The sequence below is a fragment of the Acinonyx jubatus genome, chromosome A2, assembly GCF_027475565.1.
Source record: "Acinonyx jubatus isolate Ajub_Pintada_27869175 chromosome A2, VMU_Ajub_asm_v1.0, whole genome shotgun sequence".
NCBI lineage: Eukaryota > Metazoa > Chordata > Mammalia > Carnivora > Felidae > Acinonyx > Acinonyx jubatus.
Window position 1 is genome coordinate 163,096,519 of NC_069383.1, and position 22,532 is coordinate 163,119,050.

At 63.9% G+C, this 22,532-nt stretch overlaps 2 protein-coding genes across 7 annotated transcripts in view; both read right to left on the reverse strand.

Annotated features, from left to right (window-relative positions):
* TEKTIP1 (tektin bundle interacting protein 1) overlaps nt 1-22,532 on the reverse strand; it is a 119,500-nt gene that overhangs the window by 92,451 nt on the left and 4,517 nt on the right. The window lies entirely within an intron of this gene.
* NFIC (nuclear factor I C) overlaps nt 1-22,532 on the reverse strand; it is a 60,634-nt gene that overhangs the window by 26,397 nt on the left and 11,705 nt on the right. For all 6 annotated transcript variants that reach the window (XM_053220121.1, XM_053220120.1, XM_027049357.2 and 3 more), the window contains exon 2: nt 18,305-18,836. In XM_053220121.1, the coding sequence (XP_053076096.1) occupies nt 18,305-18,836 (532 nt within the window). The remainder of the gene's footprint in view (nt 1-18,304; nt 18,837-22,532) is intronic.

Sequence of the window (22,532 nt, forward strand, 5' to 3'; positions counted from 1 at the left end):
TGGGAGCCAGAGCCACACGGAGTCCCTGCCCTGCCTGGCACAGCCTGGCGTGTGACCTTGGACTAGTCCCGTGTCCTCCCTCTGAGCCTCGGTCTTCCCATCTGCGAAGCGAACCTTCACCGCTGCCTTCCTTCGTGGGGGTGAGGCTGGAGTCTGAGCTGCTTCGGAAGAGGAAGGGCCAATCGCTGATAAGGGGATAAACACTGCTGGTGACGGCGTTTGTCCAAACTCAGAATCCAGATGAACTTCGTCCTTCCTCTGCCCACCGCCCTCCGGGGCTCCCACCTCCAGCGGCCCCCTGTGGCCCCGCCAGACCGCCCCATCCCTTCCCACCCCCCCCCATCCCCTCCTCCTTCTCTCGCCCATCGTCCACTCTGCTCCAGCCACATGGGCCTCTGGCTGCTCTGCCAACGTGCCAGGCCCAATCCTGCCCCAGGACCTTTGCACAGGTGGTGTGGTACCCTCTGCCTGGATGTCCTTTCGGCATCTACATGGCTGACACTCTCCTGTCATTCTGGGCCTTTCCTCGAAGATCTCCTTCTCTGAGAGGCACACGAGGCTCTTTAGCACCACGCACAGAGCATAGGTAGCCACACTCACGCTAGCATAAGTGAGAGTCTGGCCACTGGCAACAGCTGAATCTCAAGTGACTCCCTGCTTCGGCCCGGACCGGTTCTCTCGACTTTCTCAGGCCCGTGGGGCGTTCATGTGTAGCCGGGACGTCACCTCCTCCCGTATCCTTTTGCTCAAACAAGCACATGATCGTGGCGACAATAGAAATGTAAACTGGATCCCACTGACAAGTGTACAGAGTGTTCTTTCCTGTCCGTGGCCAGGAGCCCAAATTCGGTCCGTCCCAGCCCCCGAGAAAGGCGCCGCTGGGCCTCCGGTCCCGCCCTTCCCGCCCAGGAACACCCACCCCTTGGCACCAGACAACTCCCTTCATCCTGGTGGCTAAACCTGCGGCCGTCCCTAATTGGGAGATCGACACACCGAGGTGACACACTCATCTCACAGGTGTTTAGTGACCACCTACTACTTGCCAGGCACTGGGGAGACGGCAGGGTGCCAAGGGCGGAGAGACAGACAGGAAGTGAGCAAACAGAAGAGGCCCGGGATAACTCCACGCGGCTCTAAGTTCCAGCGAGGCCATTAAACTGGGTGAGGGGACAGAGGGCGGCTCTGGGGGTGACTTTTGACACAGACGCCCGGCGGGGGCCCCTCTGAGGAGGTGTCGTTGGCACTGAGGCCTTAGCAACGGGGAGGAGCTGGCCCCGGGGAGAGCCGGGCAAAGGCGCAGCATGTGCAAAAGCCCTGGGGCGGGAACAAACACAGGATGTTGGAGGACCCGACACGGTGAGCAAAGGGGAGCGAACAGGGCCACGCGGGCCACGTGGCTGCAGCGACAGGCTTGGGTTTTATTCTCGAGCGCCACGCGGAGGGACAGGCCCCCGGCTCTGCCAGATGGCACAGCACCTCTGGCTACGAGGCCGTGCCGAGGCGTCAGGAGCGCGAGACGGGCGGCCGCTTTGGAGGCCGGCGTGGCGCTTGCTCCCGCGGAAAGTTAGACACGGAATCCACGCGACCCAGCAATTCCACGCGTCCGGATGCACCCAATGAGGGGTGCAAGCGGGGCCCCCAAAGGATGCCCGCACCCCCGCGTGCACAGCCGCGAGGTTCCCGGCTGCCCCACGTGGGGACAGAGGGAAGGGTGAACACGGTGCGTCCGGCCACACGCTGGAATGTGACCCAGCCTCAGGGAGGAAGGGCGTCCTCCCACCTGCCACCGCGTGGAGGGACCCGGAGGCCACCGTGCGCAGGGACAGGAGCCGGACACAGAAGGACACGTCCCGCGTGACCCCACGCACAGGGGTCCCCAGAGGAGTCCCGTCCACAGAGACAGAGAGCGGATGGTGGGAGCCAGGGGGGTGGGGAGTCCGTGCTTCATGGGGACAGGGTCTCAGTCTGGGGAGATGGAAGGTTCTGGAGACGGGTGGTGGGGGTGGACGCAGCACAGCGTGAATGTGCCTGAGGCCGCGGGGCTGTGCACTTAGAAACAGTTACGCGGGTGAATTTTCAACTCTGTGTCCTTTAACCGCGATAAAACACACACACGTGAAAACAGCGTGGCTGCCGAGTGGCTTCTGGAACCTTGGGGGCCGGGAGACCGGGCAGGGGGTGCGGGCACTGGCCCAGGGTGGTGGCCTGCGGACGGACACAGGGGCGGGACCTGACGAAGTCGGGCCCGCGCCTCTTCAAAAGCCGGCGGGGACACGGGGGGGGGGGGGGGGGGGGGAGCCCGGAGTCCCCGCCCGGGCCCCGCGGCCCGGCTGCCGCGCGCGCGGGGCTCGCTGGCCTTCTTTTCCGGCCTCAGCGGGCTTCCAAACGCAGCTGGCTCGGCCGGGCTGCCACGTCCGCCTCCGACGCCGGCCAGCTAGAGACAAACCCAAAGCCAGGCCCTGGAATTCCGAGCTCCCGGCTGTCACCAGCCATCTTTAAACGTTAGCCAGCCGAGGCTCAGCTTACCCCGTCCTGGAAGGCCGTGCGCGCGGCACACGCGACCCTGGCCTTTGTCCCTCCGCCCCGCCGCCCCCTCCCTCCCAGGCAAGCCCCAGCCATCTTCGCCAGCCTAACCCTAACACCTCCTTCTCCGGAACACCCGCCCTTGGCCCCTTGGCCAAGCCCTAGGCCCCCCCCTCCCCCCCCCACAGGGGTCTATCGATACATGAAAATCCCAAGTCCTCCCCGCGGCCACCAGGCCCTGCCGAAACTGCCCCCCTGCCCCCTCCCCGCTCTCCCCTCCTCCCTCTCTCCCCCTGGCCCGCTCTGCTCCGGCCACACGTGCCTCCTCACTGTTCCTCCAACGTGCCGGGCCCGCGATGCCCCGGGACCTTTGCACAAACGGTGCCCTCCGCCTGGACCGCCCTTCCTGTGAATGCCTGCCGGGCCCATCCCCTCACTCCGCTCATTTCAAATGTGGTTTACGTGTCCACAGCCCCTGGCATGGGATCTGGGCTCGATGTTGGGGGGAGTTGGGGAATTCACTTCCGCCCGTCCCTCCCGAGAGGCGGGACGCCGGATTCTCACGTGCGTCCGGTTATGTGACAACCTGCTTCGTGTCCCTGAGCCTCCACCCCACCCCATGCCAGTGTCTGTGCACATCCAGGCACAAAGGGACAGGGCGACTCGTTTATTCAACCCACGCGTGGAGCACCTCCTGGGTACGAGGCCCTGTTCTAGGTTCTGAACAACACAGACCCGAAGTCCCATCCCTGAGGCTCACGGCCGCAGGTTGCGCCCCAGCCATTGTAAGGAAGGCCAGGGGTCGAGCCACGGCGGGAGGACTTCAGGCTACGCTAAACTTGAGCTTGGTGCTGGTGGCGTGGCCAGAGGACCACAACTGAGACCGCCCTGAGCTGCAAGGAACCTCGGCACAAACCCCGGCTCTCCGGGGGGGCCCGAAGCCCGAACACAGGCTGCCCAGCCCAGCAGCGGCGACCCCTGGCCTGCGGTCCGGCCCCCTCTGTGTGACCTCAGCGACAGCGCTTTCCCTCTCCGAGCCTCCACGTCTTGGCACCGAGGCTCTAGCACGCCTCCTCTAGGCGCCGCCTGGACAAACCGGAGGGAAGAAAAAGCAAGACGCTGGACGTTCAAGGCGCGCACTCGCCGGCCTCCGGGGAACATCTAGGAACTGCGGACGAGAAGCAGCGGACCCGAGAGGCGAGAGGGCCCGGCCCGGTGACCTCCTGGATGCCGGCCTCCTCCCTCGCCTGGTGCTTCCTGACCCGCGTGTTCCCAGAGTCTGGACCGCACTTTCCCTCTCCCCCTCCCCTGCCGCCCGGCCGCCTGGGCCCGAGCCAACCTGCCTCGGACTCACTTTCAAAGAAAAGTTTCTGCTTCCTCCTGCCCGGCCCAGCGCCCCCGCCGCCTGGCCCGCTCCGTGGCCTGGCTCCGGCCCGGCCGGGCGCCCGTGGACACCTCAGGCCAGCGGGTCAGGGCGCTGGCCCTCCGATGCCCCGAGCCCAGGCCTCGGCCGCACTCGGGGAGCCCGGGAGGCCCCACGGGGGCCCCGGCGTGGCCGTTTCGGGGTGTCTGGCCCCAGAGCCCCGCGGGGAGGTCCCCGCCGGCCACAGGGCCCACTCGGAGGCCTGCAGGCCGGGACTAGCCCCAACCCGGGATGCTTTGGCGCCCAGGCCGCCTCATGACATCATGGCTCTGGCGGCCATTTTCTCCACTCTCCCTCCCCCGGCTTCCAGATGCTTCTGCCGGCCTTGGCGGCCATTTTGTCCGCGCAGGAGGCTGGGGCTGGCACGGGAGCGGAGCGCCGGCCCTCCCTGCCGGGTGGGGTGGGGTGGGGGGGGGGGGGGCGGGGCTCCCCTCGGGCCCCTCGTGGCCTCCGAGGGGTTAAGTGCGCGCCCCACGGGGCGCGGGGGGCAGGCAGGCGGCCCAGCACACGTGGCCGCCCCGCGGCCCTGCTCCCGCTCACGCACCCCACTCCGGGTGGCACCGGGGCCGCGAAAAACAGGTTAAAAATACCCACACGCGCAACCCCCCCCCCCCCACCGGTCCCCTCCAATGTCAAATGTGTCAGCGCCACCCGGGGAGGGGGGCAGCCTTAAAATAACTTGCTGTTTACATTTGGAGCAAATTCTTGGCTCCTCCGGCAGCCAAGCCCGGGCCTCCTCCCGCCTCCCTGGCAGGCCTGCTTCAGCGGCCGCCGAGCGGGGCGGGGAGCTCCGGGGCCACATGCGCGGCCCCGGGAGGGGACGGGCCAGCCCCACTTGTGGCCACACGGTGGACGGGGCCGGGCGGGAGCGCCAGAGAACGCTGGCTGCCAAAAATGGGCGCGGGCCGCGGCCCCTCCCGGCTCCCCCCCCCCCCCCCCCCCGTTTCTGATGCTTCTTGGGGGGGGGGCGGGAAGGAAGGGGGACACGGAACGTCGCAGCCCCTCTCCCTGGCTCCCCTTCTGCAGAAAGTGGGTGTTGAGGTGCAAACACCTCAGATCTGGGCACTCCCATTTCACAGAGGAGCAAACTGAGGGCCAGAGGCAGGAAGGGGCTTGGCCCAAGTCTCACGGCTGTTAAGTGCACGAGCGGCTCAGAGCCCAGTTACTCTGGTTCCGGAGCCCCCGCTTTAAACCCACCGCCTTGCGGTGGCCCGGCCAGTTAAGCGCCCAACTCTTGTTTTTTTTTTTTAGCTCAGGTCACGATCTCACGGTCCGTGGGTTCGAGCTCCGCGTCGGGCTCTGTGCCGACATCAGAGAGCTTGCTGGGATTGGCTCTCTCTGCCCCTCCCCCGCTTGTGCTCGCTCACGCTCTCTCTCTCTCTGTCTCAAAATAAGTTAATTAAAAAAAAAAAAAAAGTAAACCCACTGCCTCAACTGCAGGAGGAGGTTGGAAACTCCAGGGCCCCAGCCTGAATTGAAGGGAGGGGTAGTGGGAGACTTTTCTGCTCCCCTGGCCCTCCTGAGGCCTCTCTTCCTGGAGCCTGGCACGCAGTCAGTACTCAATACACGCTCGCACATAGCTGGCGCTCAATAGATGCTTGCAGACGAGTGATGATCACTCAGCAGGGGCTGGCACACTGTAGGCACAAACGACTGGGATTATCCTGACAGGGCGTGGCATACAAAAGGTGCAAAATACATGCTTGTCAAAGGAGTCTGAGGACTGTCAGGAAAATTGGGGGATAGGCAGAGGAAAAGACCAGGTTGAGGGGGACACAGACTCTGATCAGTGGTGACACAAGGGATTTCCGACAGCAGGCCCGAGGCAGGGTGTGGAATGTCACGCAAACATTGCCCATGTCGGTCCCCCTGGTCCTTGGAGAAGGTCCCTCACCTGCTCCAGGGCCTCAACATCAGAGGGAGGGACCTGTGGCTGCAGAAGCCCAAGGAAGTAACTGGAATCTGTCCTAGGGGCCCAGGAAGCCTTCCTGGGGGAGGGGATATTGGAGCTGGCACCGAAGGGGCTTGTGGGGAGTGAGAACGGTGTATGAAGGTAATAAGAATCACAGCTTAATTCCTACCGATCCCAGCAGTGTGCCCATTTCACAGATCTGGAAACTGAGGTATAGTGAGTGGCTTGGAGCCAGGCCATCTGTTCCGGGGGCACCGGAGCCACATGGTGAGATGCCCCTCCCCCCCCGCCTTGCCCCAGATTGGCTGTGACGCCAGGCTAGCCCCTTGTCCTCTCTGGGTCTGTTTCCCCAGCTGCCACGGTGGAATTTGGCCAGGCACCAGGGGGGTGCCATTTTACTGGAACAAAACAGGGCCTCGGAGAGGGCACAGTCAGTTAACTGCCCGGTGGCCCGTCTCAGTGAGTACTGCGGGTTTCCACTTGCACGCCTCCCGTGCCGGCGGGCTCTCTCCCTTCTTATGAGCCTCCTGCCTCACGACTGCTGACCGCTGAAAAGGGGCCTGCTCCGTGCCAGGTGCTCACTGAACACGCTCCACGGTTACAGATTGTCACTCCCGTTTCACAGATGAGGAAACTGAGGCGCAGAGCGGGGCAGGTCCTGGCCTGAGCTCCCCTGGCGAGCATGGAGATAAGAATGGGGGAAACGCCGCCCCCCTCCGCTGCATATGCCCAGGCCGGGGGCCGGAGGGACCTATGACCCAGGCGATCGACTCGCACGGCCCTGCTCCGCCTAGGCTGACGATGGTCCCTGAACTGTCACACCTAGGAACAGGCTTGCAGGCTGGCTGCCTCCATTCTCCCCTCTCCGGAACCCATGCGGTGGCCTGGGTCCCTCAACTATCACCCCCTCACTTTCCCACCAGCGTCTGTCGCCCCCCCCCCCCCAACCCTCCAGGGCTCCCAGCTCCCCAGGGTAAAGGCCCAGTGGCCTCCAGGGCCCTGCAGGACCTGCCCCCGTCCCCTCTCTGCCCTCCCCTCCTCCCTCTCTCCCCTTCGTCCACTCAGCTCCACCCATACGGGCCCCCTTGCCGCTCCTTCAAACCGCCAGGCCCGGTGCTGCCCCAGGACCTTTGCACAGGACAGATTCCAGTTACTTCCTTGGGCTTCTGCAGCCACAGGTCCCTCCCTCTGATGTTGAGGCCCTGGAGCAGGTGAGGGACCTTCTCCAAGGACCAGGGGGACCCACCTGGAATGCTCTCCTCCCATTTGTTCACCCAGCTGGCAACTCTTCAACCTTCGGGTCCCAGCTGGAACGTCAGGCCCTCCGACAGACCCCACCGAATAGCCCGCTGTCTCTATCCCTTTGCCCTTATTTTTTCGACAGCCCTCATCGCCCACTGCTGTTTCCCGCTTGTTCTTTGTCTGTTGCTCCTCCCGACCGGGAACCCCCCCCCCCCCCCCGCCCCCGAGCGCCGCGGTTTCGTCTGTCTCGTGTCCCGGCCGTGTCCCCAGGACCCAGAGCCCACAGTGAGCACTGAATCTATTTAGTGACTACACAGGGACTGCGCTGGCTGAGTGCTGAGTGCGGACGTGTTCTGTGCTGCCCCGGACCCCTGGTGGGTCTTCACACTTGTCTCCCTCGGCGGCCCCACGAGGCAAGCAGATTTTACAGATGGGGAAACTGAGGCTCGGGGAGAGCAGGGAATAAGCAAGCGTCAGAAGCAGAGCAGGCCACGCCAGGCCTCTGGGCCCCCGCGGCTGGCCCACTGCCACTGGGAACAAACAAGGTGTGTGTCAACAACCCCAACAACCGTAATAGTAATGCCGACGGGCCGGCAATGACTAGCACAGCATCACCCCGTCCGTAAGGGTGCCCCCGTGCGGGTTGGCGCGGGGCCCCAGAGGGGAGACTCAGGGGACACCGGCCCCTTTAAGATCTTCCCCCTCCCCAGCTGGGCGCCAGGCCCGGCCTCCCCTTATGTAAGCAGGCCAGCTGCCCTTGCATAACCTGGTTACATAAGGAAGCAGGGAACAGGCTTGTCCATCCGGCAGCAACCTGTCCCGGGCCGTCTGTGGGGCCGGCCTGGGGCACAGGAACGCCGAGGCCACCCAGAGTGGCCGCCGGGTGAAGGCCCGTGCAGGGGCCTCTGGGTCGGCTCCTGTCCGAGGGGGGGGGGAGGCCGGCGTCTCAGCCACAGCATCCTGTGCCCGGAAAAGTGAAAGGCTTCCAGTCTGCGAGTGGATGGGGGTGTTCCCATTACTGTGACGGAGAGACTGAGCCCCAGAGAGGCCGAGGGAGCTGCCTAAAGCTTCACAGCCCCAGGCAGAGGGCGGAGGCGACAGGCCTCTGGTGACAGCTGGGGTCCGGCCTCGGCCAGAGCCCGAACCTCCCAACTCCTCTGTACAATGGGGCTGCAAACGCGACCTTTCTGCACAGGGCCTGGTGTGCAGCTGGCACTCAATACATGCAGCCTTGAATTCAGCACCGGGCCCGCTCTAAAAGGCTTTTAATCCTGCGGACGGGCCTGCCGCTGTGGCCCTGTCCTGCAGTGAAGCCACAGGCAGGCCCGAGGGAGTGGCCGTGCCGGCCCGCGGGGGAATGGGCGAGCCTCGGGTGCTGTGTGGTGGCCCCACTGTGTGCCAAACCCTGGCCCGGATTCTATTCCGTCTGCCCAGCAGGCCCCAGGGCGGACGCAAGGAGCCCCAGGAACAGGTGGGGAAACTGAGGTGCGGAGAGGAGGGATGTGCCCAAGGTCAAACCCAAGCCCTACCGTGCGCCCCCGTCTCCTTCGCGAGGCAGGCCTCCCCAGCCCCAGGCCCTCCGTCTGACCACGTGGGCTTGGGGGTGTCTGGGTGTGGCAGTCCCCCCACAGCCTCCCCACCTCCCCCCACCCCCGGGAGGCTCAGTTCCTTGGGAGGGGTGTGGCTTGCGGGTGGAGGCGGCCCCTCTCCTTTCTCCCTCCTCTTGTCCCTGGGCACTGGCCCTTTAAGGCAGCAGGCTGCCAGGGCCTGTCCCGGGGTTACCCCGAGGGGCGGGTGTGGTCAGGAACAAGGGGCCCATTCAGCTGCTGCTGCCACCTCCGGGCAGCCCACAGGCTGGCCTGGGTGGGAGGCAGGGAGGAGACTGGCAAAGGCAGGGACTAGGGGTGGGCAGAGTAAGAGACAGGCACTGGGAGAGAGACAGAGAAAGAGAGACAGAGAGACGACACCTGGCCTCTCGGCTGCACCTCCTCCCTGGTTCTCCTGGATCGGGCCTTTGAGGCTGACCCAACCCCCAGCCAGGAGGCAGCCCCCAAAGGTGCTCCTTGATCCAGCTGAACCTGGCGTCCACTCACTAGCACCCAAATCCTGTAATCCCAAAGGGCGGATCCCGGGACATTCTGGGGAGGTCCCCGACACACCTCAGATGGCCCCTTCCCAGGGGACCGTGGTGGGCCCTCAGATCTTCCGGACCTGAGTTCGAGTCCTGATGCTGGCTCTTGGCTATGTGACCTCAGGCCAGTGGCTTTAACCTCTCTGGGCTTCAATTTCCCTAACTGCTAAATGCAGCTCGCCACAGTCGCTACCTCGGTGGGGTTAGCATGAAGTGAAATGGGGCGGACAGACCCTCACATCCGCCGGGAGTCTAAGAGCCCCCAGGCCGGCCGCAAGTGCCCCAGACGTGCAACCCTGCCTCCCATCCGACGTCACAGCCTCCAATTACAGCCGCTGCCTTCACCCGAGGCCCTACTAAGCACCTGCCGGCTGTGGGTAGGAGCTGTCCTGGTGCCCCCCCCCTCCCCCCGGCCCGCAACGGCCTCTGGAAACACATCCAGGGTTCCATGTCCCCGCGACTGACATCTATCTACCGCGGATCAAACGAAGTCTTGATTCTTATTCCGGGGCTACCTGGTTTCAGGTTCTCACCCCCACGAAACGGGGCCTCCAAGAAGACAGCCGCTGCCTCAGCCAGTCCCGGGCGGGGAGCCTCAAAGAAACCAAAATCTGCCCCCTGCCCTCTGTAAGCATCGTTTCTGAAACGTTCCGTTCCGTCACCTGGTCTCAGGACAGACGTACTCGACTGACCTGAGCTTTCTGCATCTCTGACGAAGAGAATCCTAGAGCCTACCCCTGGGAGTTCTAGGACCCAGCTCAAGAAAACTCCAGAGCCCGTCCTCGGGCATGAAAACAGCCCGTGTGAGGAATTCCGGAACCTGCCACCAACGGTCAAGAATATACTTCAAGGGTTTCTTGGATGTCGATGAAATCGATGCTGGGAGAAGCAGTGACAGATTTCACAGGTTTGGAATTCTCATGGGCTTGAGAACCCTGGTTGAGATCATGTGACATCTGTTCCCAGATGCTTGAAAACATCTCCCCTCGAAGACGCCAGAACCCGCCCCGGGGGTCCTAGAACTCAAGTCGTAGAATTCCGGAGCTTGTCCCTCCGGAAGCAAAAACCCATCGTCAAACACGTGGGATCTTGCTTCCAGATACTCAGAAACCCACCCCTGGATGGTCTGGAATACGCGTGAGGAATTCTAGATCAAGGGATCGGCTTGAGGGTTTCCAGGAAAGTTTCCTGGACTGTTAAATAACAACCTCGATGAATGGGGGGGGGGGGGGGGGCTGGGTGGCTCAGTCGGTGAAGCATCAGAATCCTGATTTCGGCTCAGGTCACGCTCTCAGGGTGGTGGGTCCAAGCCTCACGTCGGGCTCCAACGCTGACAGCGTGGAGTCTGCCTGGGATTCTCTCTGTCTCTCTGTCCCTCAGTCTCTCTCCGCTCCAAAGAAATAAATAAACTTAAAAACATTTAGCCAACTTGGGGCGCACTTGAGATCTGCGTTGAGAGTCTCTAGAATTCAGGTGGTCTTAGAGCCGAGTTGCCCGCCTGGTCCACGTGTGGCTCTGAGCGGCTGAAACGTGGCTGGTCAGAATCAGGGTGTGAATTTCAAAGACCGAGAAGAAACAGAGTAACGTAAACCATCTCAATACCTTGTCCGCCCTGATATGTGTCAGAATGACAATATTTTGGTTGTCCCGGGTGAAACAGAATATATTGTTAAAACCCACGTCCCCTGTACGTTTAGACTTTTCCAGGCGGAGACCGGAGAAAAAAGTTACATTATCTACGCGGCGGCTCACACCGTATTCTACTGGACGGTGCTGTTCTGAAACCGGCCTCGGAGAACGGGAGAATTTCCCGGGGGCGGGGGGCGCCTGGGTGGCTCAGTCCATCGAGCGTCTGGCTTCTGCTCAGGTCGTGATCTCACGGTTCGTGAGTTCGAGCCCTGCGACGGGCTCTGTGCTGACGGCTCAGGGCCTGGGGCCTCTTTCGGATTCTGTGTCTCCCTCTCTCTCTGCTCCTCCTCCGCTCATGCTCTGTCTTTCTTTCTCTCTCTCTCAAAAATAAATATTCGAAAAAATTAAAAAAACAAACTGCCTACACAGTAAAGACCCCTCTGAAGATTCTAGAACTCAGGCCTTGGGAATTCCTAGAACCCCCCTCGTCCCTGCCTTGACCTGTCTTCCCTTGGGGCACAGGTTGGGACAGAACAGACCGGAGGAAGGGCCCCTACTGGCTGGGCAGCCATGGGCAGCGTCCCACCTCTCTCTGGGCCTCAGTTTCCCCATCTGGACAAGACGTGCAGTGTCCCTGTGTGCCCCCTCCCTCATGCTTCACCAGCTCTGGCCATCTGTGACTTCCTGCCCACACCCAGCTGGAGGAAGAGGGGCTGGCCTGGCAGCTGGCTGGCGGGGGGCGGGGGGGGGGGGGATGCCAGAGATGTCCCTAGCTGCCCTCAGCCTCCCCTCGGCTCGCTGGGCAGAGGGCCAAGGCGGCAACTGCAGCCGCCGTGCTGGGGTGGCCACCACAGGTGCACCGCAATGTCTCCCGCTCCCGCTGACACCGTGGGGACAGGGCACTCGGTGGGCGGCCCCCCGGGAGCCTCCTCACCCCTGCCTCGGTGGGGGTGGACCGCTGGGGGGCGGGCAACAGGGGCGCGAAAGGTCCGTCCGCAAGGGGAGCGCCTCCCCGCCAACGGGGTCCCCCTCCTGAGCGCCCGCCGCGTGCTACGAGGTTTCTTTGTCACAGATTGGACACTCCCTGAGCTCCCTCCGCGGAAGAAACCCGGGCGCAAAGATGGGCACTAACTTGCCCGGCCGTCGGAGGGCAGAGGTGGGGCCAGGACCACAAGCACGGGGATGCTGATAATCCCTATTTTACGGTACCGTGGTCATTTTTATGAAGCTGATGCATACAGAACGCACTTCTGCTGATTATTATTATTATTATTATTATTATTATTATTAACAACAACAGCGAGTCTTTCAATTGGGGTAAAATACACACAACACGAAATTCACCATCTGAACCCTTTCCAAGCACACACAGCTCAGCGGCCTCAGGCACACGCATGCGGTCGTGCAGCCGCCCCTGCCATCCGTCTCCAGAACTTTCCATCTCCCCAGACCGAGACCCTGTCCCCAGGAAGCACGGACTCCCCGCCCCCTGCCCCACCCCCGGCTCCCACCATCTGCTCTCTGTCTCTGTGGACGGGACTCCTCTGGGGGCCCCCTGTGCGTGGGGTCACGCAGGACGTGTCTGTCTGTGTCTGGCTTCTGTCCCCGCACACAGTGGCCTCCGGGTCCCTCCACGCGGTGGCAGGTGGGAGGACGTCCTTTTTTTTTTAAGTTTATTTATTTATTTTGGTGTGGGGTGGGGGGGGAGAGCGCACAGGCAAGTGGGGAAGGGGCAAGAGACAGAGGGAGAGACAGAGAATCCCCAGCAGGGTCCACACCACCAGCACAGAGCCCGACGAGGGGCTCGAACTCATGAACCGCGAGCTCATGACCTCAGCCCAAGGTGGATGCTTAATGGACCGAGCCACCCAGGCGCTCCTGGATGTCCTCACTTTTTCGGGGCAACAGATCGTTTTTGGGTGCTTCCCGTGGGCCCCGCGTTCCGGCCCTCGGCAGGCGCTCCGTGACTTTGAGCCTACGGGGCCCAGCAAGGTGGGCACCGTTCTTATCACGCCCATTTGAGAGGGAAGGAAACCGAGGCCCGCGGCCGTGATGTCAACTTTTCCTGAAGGCCACGACAGGCACGAGCCGTGTGATTTGAACCTGGGTCACCCGGCTACAGAGGGAGTCCCAACTCTCCCCTTGGGCTCCCGGCCTGCTGTGTGAGCGGAACCCTCACCTGCTGGTATCTCTTTGCTGCTGACCAGGAGCGTGGAGGCCTGCCACAGCTATAAATACGCCGTCGGCTGGCGTCTGGGCCTCCCACCCCTGCGGCCACCTTCCCTGCACAGGCAGACGGCCGGTCCACCTGGCCGCCCAGCCCTGGGGGAATCCGGGCCGCCGGGAGCCCCTCACCCCTGCGCCACCCAGACCCCTGGAGGGGGCAACGCCGCCAGCTGCCAGTGGAGAGCCCGTCCTGGCTCGCGGGGCGGGCGGAACGAGGCCCGGGGTCTCAGAGCGGGCCGGGGGTCTCTCCCACTGTCCCCTGGGGCTGGAGAGAGGGTTCAGGAAAGGACCGAGCGATTATCTGGTGCCTCCCATCTGCTTCCGGGGGATCGCTGACTCTGGTCCCCAAAGCGGCCGGCACCATTTTTAGGGTTACCATTTACAGATGGAAACACCAAGGCTGGAGAGGAGAATGCACTCCGCGCGGCCTGAAGCAAGCCCGGGCGCCAACTGTGAACGTCACGCGGACAAATGGGTGCCCTCACGCGCCCTCCTGCCCGCCTTTCATCTCCCAAGGGCCCCGTGCTGGGCCGAGATTGACGGGGCGGAGGAGGCAGGGGGGAGCCTCAGTCATGGCCTGGCCTGCTCCTCTCTGTATCCCACAAGGCCCCACCTTCCTGCCTTCAGTCCCCCACAACCCCCGACCAGAGAGGGCTAGGTCACACAGCACACCAGGGGCAGGCCCGCGGCTGCCCTGGGCCCCCTTGCTCCAGACCGTCTGAACCCAGGGTGCACGTTGACCCTGGCCCCAGGCTTGGTCCCGGTAGGCCCTTCGGTGCGGTTCACTGCTGGTCGTTCATTTGACCACCGTGCATTCAAGCTCCCCCTCTTTCTATCGTCTGGACAACGGGGAGGGTGTGGGTACCACCCGCCAACCTCCAAAGCGGCTTGTGGGCTTTTTTCCTTTAGGGGTTTCAGGCACTCAGGATCCTGTAGGTTCTAACTCGGCTCTGCCTCTTAGGAGCTGTGTGACCTCGGGTGAGTGGCTGACGGTCTCTGGGCCGGCTTCCTCGCCTGAGACCTACCAGAAGGTAACCGCCGCCCCCCCCCCACCTCCCGCCAGCAGGGCAGTGGCAAGAATCGAACGAGGGAAAACGTGGGATGAGCTGAGACCCAGCCCGCAGCGGGCACTCCGTATGTGCTCGCACTGCTTTACCTCTGGTTATCACGGCTCCCCACTTCCCTCCGGGAGGGGCTGGGGACCCCCTCGATTCTCTGCTGCTCCCTGGGCCGCTCCGGGGCGCCCCTCCAGCAGCTGCAAAGCTCCCCGAGCCGGCCCCTGCCCACAGCGCCATCCCGGGAGGTTGGCACCACACAAGGCGGGAACGAGGAGCCGGCCCCGCGTCAGCAGATGGGCACCATCTGGGCTGGCCGCTCGGGGCGGGCTGGCAGCTGCCGGAGCGGGCGGGCCTGGCAACCCCTCCCCCGCCTGGCCCTGGCACGGGGCCCGCCCGCGCCTCAGGTTTCTCAGGCCGCCAGAGGGGGCGGGGAGGCCTGGCTGGGCTTCAGGGCTGGGCAGGCGGCTTCCCTCTCTGGGCCTCGGTTCCTCCAGGCTCCCTCCCAAATGCAAGGCAGGTGGAGGAGTGCCGGGCTCCCCACCCCCCACTCCTTCCTGGCCTCCCCACCACCCTCCCCACGAAGCCGCCACGCAGCAGGCCTCGCCTCCGCCTCTGCCTCCGCCAGTCTCCTCCCCTCCCAGGCCTTCCCGCGCTCCGCTCCTCACGCTTCGGGCCACGCTGGCCTCTGGGCCTTTGCACTGGCTGTGCCCCCGTGCCCGGTGCACTCCCACAAATGCCTCTGTGGCTCCCTTGCTTCCTTCAGGCCTCGATCTCAAAAGCCACCTCTTTGGGGCCGCCCTCCCTCCTCGGCCTGCAGTGCCCCCCTCCCCACCCGTCTCCACACCCTGCCCTGCTTTGTTTTTATTCACTGAACCGTGAATTGCCAGCTTCCGGGTCCCCTGCCCAGTGTACCCATTCAGCGGGCAGCCCCCCGGGTCCTCAGGTGAAGCTCACATCGCCCGCTCATCATGGTCCCCCAGCTGCCCCCAGGGCACATACTGAGCCCAGCCCCTGGACTCAGGGCCCCGTGGCCCCAGATGGACACTGGGGCAGCCAGATTTCACCCCAGGAGGTGCCCCGGGCTCTGACCGGCCTGGGAGCCCCAGTGGTGAAAGGGCCTTCTCAGAGCTTACCCCCACCCCTTCGTCCCCCGTAATAAAGGTGGGAGCACCCCTGTGAGTCCACCTGACCCCCCAAGAGAGATGTGGAAGCTAGGGGGGGGGCTGCGCCTGTCCCAGGATAGGGGGACTGAGTGCCAGGCCTCTGTGCCCGTCTGTCTGTCTGGACCTCCAACTGTCTCTGCGTGTGTCTCTCGGTCTTTCTGTCTGTTCCGAGGTGCCCCATCCCCCCCTGCACGCACGCTCCCCGCGGGCCCGGGTGAAGGGGCTGCTGTGCTGCGGCCCAGGCCACAATACTTTCCAGCCCTGAGACCCCAAAGTGGAAGGAGGAGGGCGGCCGGCGGCCATCTGCCTCCGCCGTCAGACCGACAACCTGCGGGACCAAGAACAGAGATTTCGCTGGGGCCCGGGAGGAGCACGGGGGGCCTGGAGGTGGGAGCCCAGAACACAGGCCCAGCCCGGGGGTGCCAACACGCCGACCGGATGCCCAAGTTGCGCACTGCAGCTTTCCTTTATCTCCTCCACCACCCAGGGGGAAGGGCCGGGCTGTGTTCAAAGAAGCTGCCTACATCCAAATCCCACCTCTGCCCTTTCTCGGCCACGTGACCTTGGGCAGGCAGGTCCCTTTTTGGGGGCCTCTGTTTCCTCATCCTCGACGCGAGAACCACAGTGATCCCTGCCTTGGAGGGCTGCTGAGAGAACGGGAAAGAATCGCTAAGCGCTCAGAAACGATGCCCCGCAGAGAGAGAGAGTGGAGTTTGGAGTTGGGGTTTTGAAGCATACGCAGGAGTTTTCCGTATGCGAAAGACCTCCGGGCAGAGGGCGCATCAGGGGCAAAGGGGCAGAGTTGGCCAATTGGAACCACGATGAGGATAGTGGCGGGGGTCACAGGAGTGGCCCGTGGAGCCCTGGCCCCCGGGGGCCTGGCACCTCTTCCCGCCCCGCGGGGGGTCGTCTCTGGGCACTTACCATGCGGGCCCAACGTTCCTACCGGTCAACTATTTTCGAGCTTCCCATTTTAAAGACGAGGAAAGGAGGCACAGAGAGGTTAAGCGACTTGTCTCGGATCACCCAGCCCGCAAGCCGCTGAGCTGAGGCCGGGTCAGCCGGGACCAGGGTGAGCTGGGGTTCCCACGGGGATGACGGGAGCCTTGACCTTCCCCAGCCCTCGAGCGAAGAGGCAGGCGGGGCTGGCCGGCAAAGGCATGGCCGCCGGACACGAGGGTGTCTGGGGAAGCCTGGAGGCCCGGCCTGCCTGCCTGCCGAGCCGAGCGGGGGAGGGGGCCGGCTGGAGATTGTGCTGACTCCGGCAGAAAACTCGCCTCAAAATTTTATCAGCTCAGCGCGGAGGAGGTGGGGGCAGGGCCAGGCTGCAGGATGGATGTGGGTGCTGTGTGGTGGGAGAGGCCTGGACCAATGTGGTAATGAGCTCAGCAGCCCCCAAGGCCACCCCTGCCCCCGGCCCCGGGACACACAGGCGCCTCGTCCACCCCTCTGCCCCCGCGACCCCGAAGGCGGCTTCGCTCCCGGCCTCAGTGGGTTTGCTGCTCGTCCGTGGGGGCGGGGCAGGGGGGCGGAGGGGGTCAAGGTCGGGGAACCCAGGTTGAGACTGGGAGACTGCCCGCCTCTCCCGCCCCCCCCCCCCCCCCGCGTGCAGAGGAAACACACAGAACCACGATGTGTGCAAGGTCACGGCCTGAACAGGGCAGGGCTCTGCGTGGAACCTGGGCAGCCGGGCGCCCGGTCTGCCCCCACCAGACCCCCACGCTGGGCCGCCCCCCGGCCTTCCTTCTGTTTCTGGTCGTGCCACGGAGCGTGCTCCCGGGGGGGGGGGCGGGGTCTGCCATGGCTGGGCGTGCAACCTGAGCGTACCCACCGGACCCACTCAGGCGGCCCCCAGGTGCGTGCCCACGTGAGCACCAGGCTCAGCCCCGGGGGGCGGGGGGGGCGAGGCATGGGGGGGGGCATGTGACATGTGACCACTGGGTCCTACGGGCACGCTGGACTCCATCCACATGAACACATTCCCAGCTGACACCTGCCACGTGGCAGGCCAGCGTTCACAAGCTACATGCGTGACCTGGCGAGTCCCCCGTGGCCTAGCGAGCTAAGGACTCATAACCTCCATGTGACAGACAGGGGAAACTGAGGCCCAGGTTGGACCCACAGCCAGGAAGCAGCAGGGCGACAGAGCCCACGGCCCTGCCAGCCAGGCCCTGCCCTTGGCCACCAGCCCTGCCGGCATCCAGAGGCCGGCCCGCACATCTGGCCTCCGCATCTCTGCCCAGGCCGCTGACCCTCTGGGACGCCCCCACACTCGGCTCTGTCCAGCCATCCCGCAGAGCTCAGCTCAGCCACTCCACTTTGTCCAGGAAGCTGTCGTGGGTCTCACAAACCCTGCTGTCTCCAGGAGGGGCATCCGGCCCCAGAGCCAGCAGACGCCCGGCTAGAAGGGCCGGAGCTGGGGACACAGGGGACCAGAGGACCAGAGACGGTGGCCACCCAGCCCAAGTCGCACAGCACCCAGTCTCCCATGCGGCACAAAGGCGGGACCTGTCAGGCCTCTGCGGAAGGTCCGAGGGTAGACCAACCAGGATCCACAGCGGGCGACCAGAGCCCTGTCTCCACTTTCCCCAGAGGGATAAGGTTGTTTCTCTGCCACCAGTCACTCTCCTGTCCTCACCCCTATTCCCAGCAAGGCCTTCTGCTGCCCCTCGGGCCTTCCGGGACAGGATCTCATCCCCCGCCATCTCAAGAGCTCGCCTCTCACCTTTAAACCCCCCAGCACACACTGCCTCCTCCCTCAGACCGTCCTTGAACCCTATCTTGTCCCTTCACACCTGTGCCTGCCCGCTGCCCTAGCGCGGGCCCACCTACCCCCTCGGACCCTCCCGTTGCCTCTGCCTCCGGTCTGGGGGGCGCACCTGAGCCGCCTCCCCGCTTCGGCCGCGCGCGCGCGCGCGCACACCGCCCCCTGGAGACCCCGGGCGCGCGCGCAGCACGCACGCACGCACGCACGCAGCTCGCGCCTGCCCGCCTCACCTCGCTCGCGCACGAAGTAGGCCAGGTAGAGGTCGAGCTCCTTGACCGCCACGCCGATGTGATGCGGCTGCACGCAGAGCACCGGGTGGCCGCACTGCGCCGCCTTGACCAGGCGCTCGCCGTCGGTGCTCTCCAGCGGGATGCCCTTGAAGAGGATGACCATGACCAGGTCCAGCCGCCACACCTTGTCGGCCTGGCGCAGGCAGTCGATGCGGCGCATCTTGCCCTTCTGGTCGGGGTTGGAGAGCACGCAGCCCGGCGCCTTCTTGCCGGTGATGGCCAGCACGAAGTCCTCGCGGCACTCGGGCCGGATGTCTTTGCGCAGCTTGGCCAGCAGCCGGGACGCCCACTTCTGCTTCACCTCGGCCTTCTCGCCCAGCAGCTCGTCCTTCACCGCGCGCTCCTCGTCCTTCGACATCCGCTTCTCATGCTTCTTGAAATACTTGCGCTTCCGCGCCTGCAGGTTGAACCAGGTGTAGGCGAAGGCGCGGACGTGAGGCAGCAGCGCCTCGATGAACGGGTGGAACTCATCCTGCAGGCAGGAGAGGCCAGAGGTCAGGAGGCGCCGGGGACCGGGGGCCCACCGCCCAGCCCAGGGGACTGAGGTCTAGGGGCCCCAGGAAGACCCAGGCGCGTGTGGGCAGGGAGCCACCGCGGACCTGGTAACCTCCTGGGGGAAAGTGAAGACTGGGGAGGGGGAAGGGGGAGAGAGGACCCGGCGGAAGTGCAAGGGGGGACTGGCGTGAACCGGCCCCATTGCCCGAATGGGGAAACTGAGGCTTGGACTATGTGGGAGGCGCAGGGCAAGGCAGGAGTTCATGGAGGGCCGTCTTGAACCCTGGAGGGCCCCCAGAGGCGGATGGGGGGAACCCATTGTACAGATGGGGAACACTGAGGTCAGGAGAATAAGGATGTTACGGAGCTCTTCTCTGTCCACCAGAAAGGGGGTCGGCAAACCCCAGTCTGGAAGCGCTTTAAAGGACAAGGTGGCGAGCGTTCCGTTCTGTTGCACCTGCTCGACTCTGCACCTAGTGCCAGATTAGCCGTAGATGCGACGCGTAAATGACGGGCGTGACCACGTTCTGATGCCACTGTATTTAGGAAGAGAGGTGGCGGGCATTGGGCCCCGGGACCTGTGGTTTGCAAACCCTGGAACCAGAGCGTGCGCTCCCGTGTCTAGACCGGGGCCAAGTATACGCCAGGCATACAGTGAGCACTCAATGATTGCAGGAGAGGCCAGGCTCTGAGAATGTCATTTGGTGCTGGTTTCTCAGATCTACCATCAGCAAAGAAAGCTGACACCGGGGCGGGCAGGTCTGAGGGCAGCCTCCACTGGCCCCTGGTGCAGATTTAAGAAATGAGGGCTAGGGGTCGTTCCTATAGACCAGCGGTACAGACAAGACCGGCCGAGGTCTACGGGCCAAGACTAGGGCAACCTAGACGTCAGGGGCCGAGGGAAGGGGGAGGGGCTCCTGTATAGACCCCCCTGGAGGGGTAGGGAAAGCGGAGGCCCAAGAAGGCATGAGATCAGAACACAAGAGAGAAGGGGAGCCCGTCCAAGGAGGTCCAGAGCTGGAGAGAGGAGCCCCTGGAGGCCGGTAAGACCCATTCCACAGACGGAAAAGCTGAGGCCTGGGGAGGCTCTAAGTCCTGGCCAGACCTGTGACTTCAACACCCAACCCGCCCCCCCAAGTCATGCCTAACTGGTGTTGCCGGGAGGCCCCAACACCCACTTTACAGACGGGAAGACTGAGGCCCTAAGAGGGGACCTAGTCACGAGGGGCGTGGAACCTACACCCATCTGACTTCCCCATGACAACAGCAGCGGCCCTCGCTGGGTCCCCCGGAGCTCAACCGGGGGCCGTGGGAGGCCCAGTCCCCTCCCCTGGGGGTAGGGGGGCTGCCTGTCTCTGTGTTTCATCAAGGGAAACTGAGTCTGCAGAACCTCCCAGACCTGGTGTCTCGGCCTCCAGGAGAAAGAAGACAAAGGGAAGAAAACCTTGGGCCGTGTGTCTCCACTCTCGCCTGGGCCCGCCAGGCTCCCAGAGGGGGAGCGAGACCTCTTCCTGGCATGTGAGTCCCATTATCTGCCCAGCTCCCGAGGCCGCGCTATTCTATTATTATTCCTGACGTTGTTACAAGTCTTCTGGTGGCTTACAGTCTTCCAGGGCTCAGGGAAAGGCCCAAGGACCCCACAGTAACCCCCACCCGGTGCACCCTCCCTGCTCTGGGCACCTCTGGCCGTGGGGTGCCGGCGGGGGGGTGGGGAAGGGAAACGACCTCAGATTTCACCTATTACCCAGGCTCTGAAAATAGCCTCCCGCCCTCGCCAGGGTGGGGCGGGCCGGGGCTCGGCTTGTGCCAACCCCAGCTCCCCACTCCGATGTCCCCCAAAGCGTGAGTCACCGTGACAGCTGTGGCAGGGACGGGACCTCAGGGCTCTCTTCCGCTGCCCACACCCCCACCCCTGCCCCCACCCCGGCTGACCTGCTGAGGCAGAGGGAGAATGGAGGGGGCCCATCCTAGGCCGGAGTCTGTCCAACCTCAGCCTGGCTTTTCTGTGCGTGAATGCCACCTGACACGCTGGCCCCAGAGACGGGGAGTGACTCACCCAGGGTCATACAGCCGGTCAGCAGAGCTGGGACCAGAGCCCAGGCTGCCTGGCCAGAGAAGCCGGGGGTGGGGGGGGCGGTGGGGATCGGTAGAGGCATAGGTCGCTGCCCCCAGTGGAGGGGACGCCAGGGTGGCAGGAGGCCAAGGCAATTGGTGTTGACCTTGGGCCGTGGCCGCCACCCAAATTCTCGCGCTTACTGGGGCAGTGATAGGAGGTAGCTGGGAAGGGGCAGCCGGACTGTCAGCCAGCAGGGACAGACAGACAGCTCGTCAGAACCCTTTTGTCTCTGAACCCCTCCCCTTTCTCTGAGTCCGGCCCTTTCTCTGGGCTCCGCCCCTTCTTGGAGCCCCACCCCCCCTCTGGGTCCACTCTCAGGAGAGGTGCCAGGGAGGTGGGCAGGGGTGGGAGACCACGTCACCAGTGACCCCAGCTGGGCCTGGAGGAAGGAAGGCAAACAGTCTGTAACTGGGTCATGGACCTGCTGCCCCAGCGTCCCTTGTCCCCCTGGGAGGTCAGGCCAGGTGATAGGCAGGCCCGTCACTGTCTCTGTCCCACAAGGCCTGCCACAACCAACGCATCTTTCCCAGGCACCTCCCGATGCCCTCGCCGGCTGACCAGGCCAAGGACACGGTCAAGGCAAGCTAGAGGCCAAGGGTCCTCCAGAACTCCTACACATCCCTCAAAGCCTTGTCTCCAGTGCCCCTTCTCCTTCAGGCAGCCTGTCCTGCTCTCCTCGGAGTTTCCCCCAGACCTAGCCTGGCCCACCCAAGCTGGGGTTCTCCAAGTCCAGTTCTATTGCCTTCCCTTCCTCCCCCCTCCCCCAAACCTGGGTCCCAGGACCACCAAGCGGACTGTCTGTACGGGAATGAGGTCGGGTTACAGCGGCCACCTTCTGCGTGACCCAGGAACAAATCACTGCTCCGCTCCGGGCCTCGGTTTCTCGTTCTGTACCATGGGCAGAATGGGGTGCTGCAGCTGTGGGGGTTTGGGACTCCTGGTAACCAGAGAGGCAATGCTTGGGGGGGGGGGAGGGAGCGAGGCCAGGACTTTCCCAGAAACTCCACTTGGCTCACTGGGATTTCCTGGCCAAAAAGGGGAGCAGCATCTGGGAGCTGGACACCTGGGTCCCAGCCCTTGCCGGATGGGTTAGACCATGAATCTCCTATTCACAAACCACAGCTTTTCCAGGAAGGATTCTCTCTCCCTCATCCACTCGGTGACTCACGAAACGTTACGGCGAATCAGTCTTGCCAGCTCCTGAATGCTTATCCCAAACTCTTACGCATCCTTCAAAGCCCCGGATCCAATGTCTTTCCCTCCGGGTTAAACCCAGGTTAAGCGGCAAACAGCAGAGCTCGTATTCAAACCCAGGCCCATCTGGCACCAGATGAGTGTTCCTAACCTCAGGTCCTTCCTCCCCTCAAGCTCAGAGCGTCACAGCTTAGGCACAACGCTCATATAACGAGGGAGAGATTCATTTGGTTGTTCCACAAACATTTATTGAGTGCCTACTGTGTGCCAGCTCCGCGCACGGTGCTGTGGACCCAGCAGTGACCTGGGCTCTGTCCTCACCTGGATCCTGATCTGGGGTAGGGACGGATGTTAAAACAAGCC